Here is an 11012-nt window from a genome sequence, read left to right on the forward strand (position 1 = left end):
TGCGAACAAAACTTTGCTCATTCTTTTTTCATTCATTCATAGGGATAGCGAACGGAACAGAACAGGAACACACGACAGGTAGCATCACGGACAAACACCTAATGGTAACCCTTAAACATCTCAAACCCTACGCGATGGAGCGAGATCTAGGATACTCGGGAGCGATAACATCACAGATAAAAGGTAACAAGGATAACTGGCCACGAGGGGCCCCACCATTCACTCCCTCCAGTTGCCGCCGCCGGAGCCTCCACGGCTGCCACCGTAGCCGCCGCCGCCACCACCGTAGCCGCCGCCGCCACCATAGCCGCCGCCACCTTGACGCTGGCCATAGCCGCCACCGCCGCCACCACCGTAGCCGCCGCCGCCGCCGCCGTAGCCGCCGCCGCCGCCCTCACGTCGCCCGCCGTAGCCGCCGCCGCCTCCTCCGCCACGACCGCCGCCGCCACCACGGGACTGCGCTTCGTTGACGGTGATGTTGCGGCCATCCAGGTCCTTGCCGTTCATGCCCTCGATGGCGTCGCGCATCGACTGCTCGCTGGCGAAGGTGACGAAGCCGAACCCGCGGGAACGGCCAGTCTCCCTGTCGTTGATGATCTGTGGACAGAAAAGAGCATGGTCAGATTTGTTTGCCAAGCCAATGGCAAAGCGAAAGACGTAGAACATCAGATCTAGAATTCAAAGACTTTGACCAAGTACGGAGTACAAACTAACAGATGATACGCAGATCTAAGTTAACACAACACGAGAAATAGGAAAACAACGACATCTGCATAACACGGCAGAGATCTACAACATATATAATCACCAGATCTGTACAAAGACGCGCAAAACCAAAAGAGGATGCAGCAAACGAGAAGGTAACAGAGGAAAGCTCCTAGACAAACCTTGGAGTCGATGATCTCGCCGAAGGAGGAGAAGGCATCCTGGAGACCACGGTCGTCGGTAGCCCAGGCGAGGCCGCCCACGAAGCAACGGTACTCAACTTCCGCCATTCCTCCCACTAAACCCTAACGAACCGGAACCGGAACCGAGGACTAGTGAGGGGGAGGAGAAGCCAACCCACCTCTATGAAAGCACGAGGAGTCAAGGTTGCCCTGCCCGTCAATTTATAGCGCGCGCGGCGCCACGGGGGCCGTCGTGATCGGATCTGACGGCGCACGGGCGAGCCGGAGGATAAGGATCTGGGAGGAGATATTTTCGGCCGCCTTGATGGGCTCGAGGAGTTTTCTAAGTTTCTGGGCCAGCCCACTATTGGCGGAGATCTGGACCTGACTCTGGAGAAGATATTTTTGGCCGGGGAGCATCTAGAGGCATCTCGGGGGGGTTTAGGGTTTCGCTCCATTACTCTTCCTCACGCCCGCCGCCACCCCACCTGCTGCCTTCCGTGACGCGCTGGCTTCTGTATTGGGATGGACGAGTGCATGAGCAAGTCAGAGATATTTTCAGATTTCTTCTCGTTTTTAGTAAACGAGTTCCCTAATCCTTTACATAGAGAAAAGTCTACCGTTCTTAAAAGCTAAAGAACAGACGCTCTTTGTACGTGACACCAGATCAAAATTTCCACCGCGTAGAAGTTTGTCCCGATCCTTCGTGGCGTGAGAAGAACAACATTTGTGTGCTAGCACGTTCATCAAGATGACTCTCTAACTACACCTGATTTGGCTCAATCTTTTAAAGCAATGAGAGAAATTGTGTTGTTTAATATTGGTCGAATTATCACCCGAGTGACGGCACAATTGATTAAAGATCTACGACTTAACAAAAACTCTACCTTGGAGTTGACAGATGATGGAAATCACAACGAGCCATGGAGAGACGGAACGGTGAGAACTCATGATAACATGTAGAATTTTTCCGTGCAATCGAAATCATCAATAAGATGCAAAATGAGTCAACACCATCTTTGAAGCAGATAACATTTTCCTTTCTACTCTCCCATGAAGTATTTTCGTCTCCCGTGAGGACATGACTATGGCCATGCTCTACATCTTTGTTTTTGTTTCTGAATACTTAGCCACCAAGACTTCTCATATTATTGGCAATTCCAATAAATCTGACAAGAACTTCCAAAATTCAAACATTCAACAAAATATATACTAGTGGTGAACTTCCAATGATATGTCGATGAACTACAACTTTGACCAAAAAATTCAAGTTTTCAACCAAGAAAACCCACCAACTTTCATAAAAATAAGTAGCCCTTTCAAATCCAATCAGAAAACACTTTCCTCCTTTCCAATTTACAAAGAAGTACTCCCTCCGTTCCTAAATACTTGTCGATGTTTTAGTACAAGTTTGCACTAAAACAGCGACAAGTATTTAGGAACGGAGGGAGTATGATTTTGCTGGACATGGGCTTCCAGCATTCAACCATTGAAGCCCAAGTATCAGTAATAAAAAGAGAATTTTCGATTGTAGCAAACAATCAAACATCGACTGTCCAGATTTAGAAACCGCACCTCAAACAATGGTCCACACAAGAACAAGGACGTATGACAATATTTGATGGTGCGAGAACGACAAAGGAAGGAAGGACGGCCTTCCCCATTGTGTCAACGATCGGTAAAATCATCGCTCTTACGGGCGTATGCGTGATCTTAGTGAGGGTACGTCATTGGCTTAGAAAACATATAATCATGTTTTAAGACACGGATGATGAGTTGAAGACACGGAGCTGATCATGGTCCATCGGATACCTAATATGATACATTTATTGAAAATGCACCACCCTATTAGTTTTTTTTTCTCTTTCAGCATGAGTATAACTTTAAATTTTTGTTTCCACAAGATAAAACCAAACAAACACCCAAACAGCATGCATTTTTTTTTGGTGTTCTGAAACAAAACACTTGCGAATAAATTGAAGGGCTGCATACAAACTCCAAAAAGGAGGTGGGAACATAATGACAACATATGATTGTTGTAAATAAAATTGGAAAAAAGATACTGCGCAATAATAGTTTATGGCGATAAGGTTTGAAAAAGGGAATATATTGACAAAATAACAAAGTAATTCCTGCTGATGGAGATATTTATTATTCTAGATAAAGTTGTTCTCATCATAAAGAATGGAACGACATTTTCTAGTACTCAGATTAATGTCATTTTAAGCTCAAAAAAAGATTAATGTCATTTTGCTACCATCAAGACGGGAACAACAATTTCCAGCCAAAAAAAGTGGAAAAAGAAAAAGGTACTCCCTCCGATCCTAAATTCTTGTCTCAAATTTGTCTAAATATGAACGTATCTACTCTTCAAAGGTGCCTAGATACATGTAATATTTCGACAACAATTTAGCATCGGAGGGAGTACCACCAAGACTTAAAACGTGGGTTACATGACTCATTCAGAGAACATTGTTCTAACAACTAGACCATGGGACCGCTCTAGCCCTTTGACAAAGGAGAGTTGGGGAACATTTTGTAAGCAAGGCAGCAAGACTTACGTTGCTTTCGGGAGAGGATATTCGCGCTCCTTTAACATGAACTGTACTGATCTACTAGCATCACTACATGGATATCCAACGGAACTCTCTTCGGCCGTGTGTGGGATGCCCAAGAAGACGATCACAGGAGACCCACGGAGCGAGGTAGCAGTCGCAAGTCGCAACTCCTGAGTCTTAACATCGACTATCAGTAATTAGTCAAATTGTCCATAACTTTAGTAGTTGTTTTTCACATGATTCCAGGACACACGGAGCAAGTATCTTAAGATACAAACCAAATGTATTTTTTGAATTCCTGCAAAACATAAGATGGAAACTTTTATTGTTTGTTAAACTTCATATCTAAATGTATTTTATTGTGGGGGGAATTCTAAATGTATTTTGGGATAGAATAAAAAAGCTGGGGTGCTGGAGTGTATTTTATATGAGAGCAGCACTACATGAATCAAACGCACCGTTCACAACCCAGACATGTGCGTCTGTGTCAAGTTATCGATCGTTCCAATGAATCGCAGACATGTTTAAAAAAAATATGCAGACATGTAAGTTTTTCCAGCTAGGACCGGCAAGTAGTAGTTGAGCCGACCCCGGCCTAAATCAATTAAAATAAGTCTATCTATTTTGAATTATATGGTCACAGCATTAACGTCATTGCAGCGAGCCTAGTTAGTAAGGGCATGGCCTTTGACGATTATGCTTGTGGCGTGGGAGGTGTGGACGGAGAGAAATGTGTATGTGTTTCGCAGCATGTCAACCTGGCCGGATGTCGACTATCATACGGAGTGAGTAGCAAAAATTAAGCAGGATGTATGCCTTTGGGCATCAGCGGGTGCTCAGCACTTAGAAGTGATCCAAGGAGTTAACTTTGTGCCATCCTTTTTAATTAATGAATTGAGACAAAAAAAAATTGCCTATTTTTCAACAAAAGTAGCGAGCACTTTTCTTACGAGCCCTGTGCAGCCGCGCGCCTGCATCCAAGGTTCTCTTGGTTTCTCCACAAGAGAACCTTTTTTCACGAGAATTTTAAGTTAAAAACAAAACAGAAAGGATGTCATAATCTGTCTCACCGGTCAAAACACTGGTAGGATCAGAGGGCGGTAGTTTAAAATCAAGATATTGATGTTTTATCTCACAACACAAGCATCAAGCGCCTGTAGCTCAGTGGATAGAGCGTCCGTTTCCTAAGCGGAAGGCCGTAGGTTCGACCCCTACCTGGCGCGTTCGTTTTTCCGCTCACGTGACTTTTTTCTCCACAGAGCAGGCAAACCATCATGTAGAATTGAAACTGTAGCCGCAGGAATCCAATTTCTTTACCGTGGTCGAGCTGCAAGGCTGACTAGGTCTAGGCCAACATCGATCATGTAAAACTGTAACCGCAAATAAAATATCAGTATGCTCATCATGTAAGGCAATACTAAAACTCAAGGACTGCGAAATCTACAATAGCTTTGAAGCATAAGAATGGATGCTGCACAAATGTTCATGGATGCCACCGGCCACTACGTCTACGTGGAAAAGCTTTGGGAACTGAAACCTACTCCTCCGATCCTAAATTATTGTCGAATTATTACATGTATCTAGATGTTTTTTTAAGAATAGACACATCTATATTTAGATAAATTTGAGTAAAGAATTTAGGATCAGAGGAATAGTAAACTTAAGGGTGGGCACAATGTAAGAGAGTAAGGAATAAGTGGAAATAAAGTTTGAATGCCATTCCGACAGTGACAATATTCTTGGCAATGAAATTATGGTTGAAGATCGTCATCATATAGATACGCCGCCATGCTCGGATCTCATCTGTTAAAAGAGATTGCTGTTTTGGGTGTATCATCAAGTTCATATGGTTTCCATTGCGGTTCTTGGAACATGAGATCTAAAACTCGAACAAAAACGTTATTTAAAGTATTACACACAACTGGAACTTCAGAAAGATCGATAGGCAACAGATGCAAGGAAAGAAGATCGTTCGGCCCCTGGCTGCCAGTTAAACGACAAGAACATAAGTACATGTGTTTTGGTGTGTTCGCAATAATGTAGTAGTACAATGATCTAATCAAGCTATGCAGGTAGAGATAAGTCTGCATCTAAATACTACACAGAATTCGTCGCAAGGCAGTTCAAGTACAGCCGACTCCATAGTAAACTTGTCCAGGGATATGCCATGTATGGAGTATATAACATGCAAAACACTTAGCAAGATCCACAAAGAAATATGGGATTTTCTCTTCTGAAGAAAGCTAAATTGATTAGAGTTGATACAACTAAACATCGAAAGTCTATGTATGCATAATAGAGTTTTTGAGGCAGCTTGGGTAGCGCTGACATTTATTAAGCTACACATGAATTTCAGAATTTTCATGACACAAGTTTGCCAAAACAAACATACAGAAGAAGAAAAAAATGTGAACCATACTGTGTCATTCACCTTGAGTGCAGGAAACAACTCGAGTAAGAGTAGCTACAGTGGATATGAAGCTTACAAATTCCATCAGAATAACAAACAACCGTTGCTTCTTTAGTTACAAAAGTGTGACGCCCCAAGGTAGTTGGGGTACACTGAGATGCCGTTTCAGGCTGCAAGCACCAATGAAACGAAAATGAAGAAAAACACAAACTGTGGTACAAAACACAGCCACTATACCCAAAAGCATTGTAAATTATCTGCTCACATAATGCTGGAGCACAAAAAATGACACTGTTACTTCCAGCACTTTAGTAAGAGACTAAAGAATTTGGACATATAATGGGCACAGAGGCGTATGAACTTTTGGATTTGTGCTAAGCAAGCCAAGAATGTGGATTCTATCTAGTCAAGAATAACCACAAAATCTGGGAATCTACCGGTAACCTTACATAGAGAGAGGCAACAATAATCTTCTCTCTCTTTTCTTAGCCAGCTTTCTCTGCCTCAAAATATACAGTCCGGCAGGAAGAAGAATACCAACGGAGATAATAACAGCGGATAACCAGAAGTGCCTGAAGTATAGCATCATGTACGAGGATACTATTAGGAAACAACACAACAAGCCCCATGAGATAGCTCCAATAATGTCGCGCCTGCAGATAGAAAGCAGACCAATGTTTAGATCATATATAGAAGATGCAAGCCTATCTGATAGAGGACTGACTAACAGGGAGATGCAATCCTTTCAGATCAATACAGGAAAATACATCACACCACAAAGTTGCATCATATATATTAAGAGAATTACCAATATACCATCTTTTAAATTGACACATAAACTCATCATACAAAGCTAAAGCGGCCTGCTAGCATGGTTTGACACTTCCTTTCCAGAAAAATCAAGCAAGTAATTTGCTATAAACTCACCAAAGAGACAAGAAATTTGGAATGGTGCACCTGAGGTAACGAACAGAGGTAAATAGTATGTCAAAGTATATGGGAGGGTTTTGCACTTCGGTTTGCGGAATCACTACAGAATAGGTTGGTCCATCATGAGATACACCATCAAATTTGGTTGAATGACACCATACTTCAACTGGACTTGGCTTATGTTTGAATGACACAATCCTTCATTTTCCTAGGTGTTACGGAATTAAACTATTCTTAGGCACTGGATTATTTCCAACATATGAGGTGGAACCATGGTGATGGACTAACCTATTCCATTCCTTACACCAATCAAGAAGACGAGGATTGGATGGTTCGTTCACAATCTGTTTCCTCAAATCAAACCACCTTTAATTGGTTGCACTAAAAATTAGTAAAACGAAACCTTAGAAATTGGAGCACATGCAGGTAAGTTTTGAGATGGTGAAAGCAGCACACAAATCCAGGTCCTAACAACTGTCGTGCGATACTTTGCAAAGGGCATCAAAAGATCTTGACAAGGATCACTACAGAGTAGACATTGTTCCAACAACTAATGTATGCCTTTTGCTGGATCTAAAATTACAAGATATCAATGTATGGGCGCATTAACACATGCAGCCATGCCGTCAGATTTCATAGTAGTTGACTAGCCGCTAAGAAAATCGTTCCACAAAATTACAAGGGCAGAGTAAATCGCATTACAACTTAATCAACTAGAACTCCGAGCCGAACGACCAAAGCACTGTTACCGCACCCTGCTAATCCGAGATCTGAGCATACAACTATAGTCAATTGTCGTAACCTAGGCGGGATTTTTTGGTGAGATTCTTAGAATGGAGTAGGTGAGAGCTTTACTTGTGCTGTGATCGGATCTGGTAATCGCGCAGCTGCTCCACCAGCTTTGACCGGGTTATCATCGCAGATACCCCAGCCGCCGCCGTCGATGCCGCCGACGGCTTCGCCACCACCACCACCTGCCTCTCCTCCGGGCTCCAGTAGCTCAGGTGCCTCTGCTTCTTCTAGATCCTTCTGGATCTCCGAGCTGGGGAATTTGGAGCGTCAGGGTTTGGTTCGATTTGGGTTTGGGGGCACTCGCGGGGGCGGGGAAAAGTCGTTCAGGGAACAGAGGAGGCCACGAGGGGAAGAAGTTCTTCTCGACCTCGGGCACTGACCCACCGGTCACAGCCTCACAGGTCGTTTAGCCCAGATATTTTATGAAATTTGTTTCTGGCATCGTATTTTCAGAAATTTAACCATTTGTCACTCTCAATCTCATGGTTTTTAAACCTCTTGTTTTTCGTCGGCTCAACGGTAGTTTTCACTAGTCGTAATTGGTTTTTTTTTTAACAGCACGAGCTTATTACATTACAGTGTTCAGATTTGACGAACCAACAACGATAAAAGAGGCAAGCAAAACCAGTGACGATGAAAGATCAGCAAGACGAAATCAACGACAACGGGCGACGGTGGCAAAGCCAAATGAAGAGATTTTGCTGAAAACGTTAGGGTCACAAAACGCAGCAACTGTCAACATGGGTATGGAAAATAACGACATGCCAAACGAGAAAACCCTACGTAGAGTGGTTAGAGTTACAGTTTGGGTTTAGAGTCAGAAATGTTCAACCGAAACCTCTCGTTGTATATAGATTAATGCTTGATCGGTTATTGAGGTTGTAAAACGGAGCAATTATCGTCCCGTAATGTCAAAGGTGGATCAGGGACTTCTTTGGATCTTAGGAATTAGAAATTGGTCCCCATTCCAAGACCCAACCAGCAAAGAACCTCTTCAAGTACTAGCATTAATCAACTTGTCACATTGGACCGGTTGACTTACCATATGAAGCTCGGGCCGATGTGAAATAGTTAAAAGTAAATAGTATGTGTTTAGATCGATCTAGATATGCATCTTCCATGACCACTTGGCCCAGTTAACAGAGAGACATACGGTGCATTTTGATATTCATGTTAAATATTTACTCTCTCCAATCCATATTATTTGTCGCGGCTTTGTCTAGATACACATGTATACCTACACGATGAAATGCGTTTATCTAGACAAAACTGCAACAATTAGTATGGATGGGAGGCAACAAAAAAATTATTCGAATAAATCTTGGTGTTTGCTGGCCCAACACAAAAATTGCTCAGATGATAAATGGTGTTTAACGCACTGTCACATTAGATTGCTAATTCTGCTCTCCTATTTATATCCTTGGTTTTCATTTCGTTTTCTCCACAGTCGATTTTTATACACGGGCCTTTTTCTTCCTTCCATACACATGTGTTTTCCTTTCTTCCGCGCGCCGGTTGGTGATACACAAGAACTGTGCAGAAACTTTTGCACGATGTTCAGCTTCTGCACATGCGGGCTTGCGGCATGCCGTATGGGGACGGTCACTTTATAAAGTTGGTGCACGCAGACGGGAATAAGATTATCAGCAATGTGACAATGTCTTATGTCAAGCCAATGATATTTCGAGATCGAGCGAGGGAAACACGTAGAAATGATAAGCATACTAAGTAAATAACCAGATGCCTTGAAATAACATGCGCATTGCTCAGACCACTGGCCCGAAGCTAAGTTTAAGCTATCGCGAAGAACCTGATTCCAAGTGGTAGATAGATGCCAAAAGTGTTCTGCGCTCTTTAGGCCAAAGCATTATTTTAAGATTCCTCAAGGTAGAAGTGCTCGGCAGCATTTTAGCGCAGATGATAGTACGCCAGAAGCAGGGGCGTGCGTCCCCGAAGCGTATCTATTTTCAGCTATGAAAATATATAGGGAGAAATAGGACGGAGAAAAATATACTTTTCACGTCTATCTTGTTTTTCAGCTATTGAATCGTACACCAATTATCTCTTACGTCCATGCGAAACTTTATTAGTGTGGTCACCTTTGATTTGTACACCAAATATACTAGTACAAATTCTGTACTAAATGAGTGACACTTTTTATGTATTGAAGTGAGTATCTTAAAATTAATGCTTTGATTAATATTGCCATATTTCTTGTGAATAGATCATCTTTTAACGATGCTATGTAAGATAATTGCTGATGTGAAGAAAAGGGAGAATGAAGAAAGGCATGAGTGTTATCTTAACTAAGAGACAATCTTTTCACAAGATAAGGTAAATATAAGACAATTTTCCATTGTACTAGAATACTACTAGATGTCACCCCCTCTTATTATTTATTTAATTATTTTTATTCATTTAATCATTAATTTTAAGATATGATACTAAAAGATAACCTATTGTACAACATATTTTGTTGTCTTTTTTCTAAATGATGTGCAACATATAGAAAATGCAGTTTTATCAGCCATTGTACTTTGTCTTAGTTTTTTTTTTGCCAATAAATGGTCTTAGTTAAGAGAAGCCTCTTGCATTTCTTTATTCTCTATTTTTCACACCAACAATTATCTTACGAGGTACCGTTAAGAAAATGCTGGTGTTACCACATTGTACGCATCCTAACATTTTAGTTGGAGAACATCATGTACACATAGGCAAGATGATTTCAGGCATTTGGTCTTAAACTCCCTAGGCCGAAGGACGGCCCTGAATTAAAATCTCCAGGCGCTGCGTGTATCAATAGAGCAGGGAGGATCTTTCATTCTCGAAAAATAAAATAAAATCTTCAGATGCAGCAGGAACTGACTTGCATTCAGAAGCTAGATTGGTCGCAGCTCACGCTAAATTTGCCAGTGGACGACGAAACAGAATACGGTTGGTAGTGTGAACGTTGCCGCACGACTTGCACAGCTCACCACCGGATCGACGTCTTCTCTTCAGCTGGATCACCTGCTTGCATTTTGACAAACTTCCACCTTCAAAGGTACTCCAACGTAGCTTTCCAAATTTGTATCAATCCGCAGCTAACCACTCCAGTTCCAAACATAAAACCCTGTGAACTCAGATGGAGATAATCTGGGAAGTTGAAGTAGGAGTAGTATTGGACCGTGGTTAGACAGTTAGTGCACAAATTATTGCACGAAATAGTGCAGAAGCGTGTCATAGCCCTGCTCCCCTCTCTGGCCACCGATCTACCAGACGACACAGGGAAAACGTCACTGCCAAATCTACCAAATCGTCAAAAGTAAATAAAACCAAATGTGGGAAGCACTGTCGCCGTCCAGCTCTCGTCACACCACCTCGCACAGCTAGCTGCCTGCACTTAACGGCTCTCTCTCTCTCAGACACCCCCGTCGTCGTCTGCGACCCTTGTCG

General features: G+C 42.5%; 1 protein-coding gene, 1 long non-coding RNA gene and 1 other non-coding gene across 3 annotated transcripts; 1 reads left to right on the top strand and 2 right to left on the bottom strand.

Moving 5' to 3' along the window:
• On the bottom strand, positions 1–1097 carry LOC100842305 (glycine-rich RNA-binding protein blt801). Its single transcript, XM_003561375.4, has 2 exons — positions 888–1097; positions 1–597 (listed from the first exon to the last, which is right to left on the bottom strand). Exons 1-2 carry the CDS (start codon positions 993–995, stop codon positions 220–222), a joined length of 486 nt encoding a protein of 161 aa, XP_003561423.1. The 5' UTR covers positions 996–1097; the 3' UTR covers positions 1–219.
• A 3498-nt stretch (positions 1098–4595) lies between these two features.
• TRNAR-CCU lies at positions 4596–4668 on the top strand. The gene has a single exon. It is a non-coding gene; the product is annotated as a tRNA-Arg (tRNA).
• A 1174-nt stretch (positions 4669–5842) lies between these two features.
• Positions 5843–7972, bottom strand: LOC100845656. The gene is made up of 2 exons (XR_730725.3): positions 7641–7972; positions 5843–6508 (listed from the first exon to the last, which is right to left on the bottom strand). It is a non-coding gene; the product is annotated as an uncharacterized LOC100845656 (long non-coding RNA).
• Between the last annotated feature and the right edge of the window lie 3040 nt (positions 7973–11012).

The sequence above is a fragment of the Brachypodium distachyon genome, chromosome 1 (genome assembly GCF_000005505.3).
Source record: "Brachypodium distachyon strain Bd21 chromosome 1, Brachypodium_distachyon_v3.0, whole genome shotgun sequence".
NCBI classification, from domain to species: domain Eukaryota; kingdom Viridiplantae; phylum Streptophyta; class Magnoliopsida; order Poales; family Poaceae; genus Brachypodium; species Brachypodium distachyon.

Excerpts from the sequence above, each read along its gene's own strand:
- LOC100842305 (XM_003561375.4), bottom strand. The coding sequence starts at position 995 with ATGGCGGAAGTTGAGTACCGTTGCTTCGTGGGCGGCCTCGCCTGGGCT. Across the intron at positions 598-887 it reads GCGAGATCATCGACTCCAAG|ATCATCAACGACAGGGAGAC; the intron begins GTTTGTCTAGGA and ends TTCTGTCCACAG.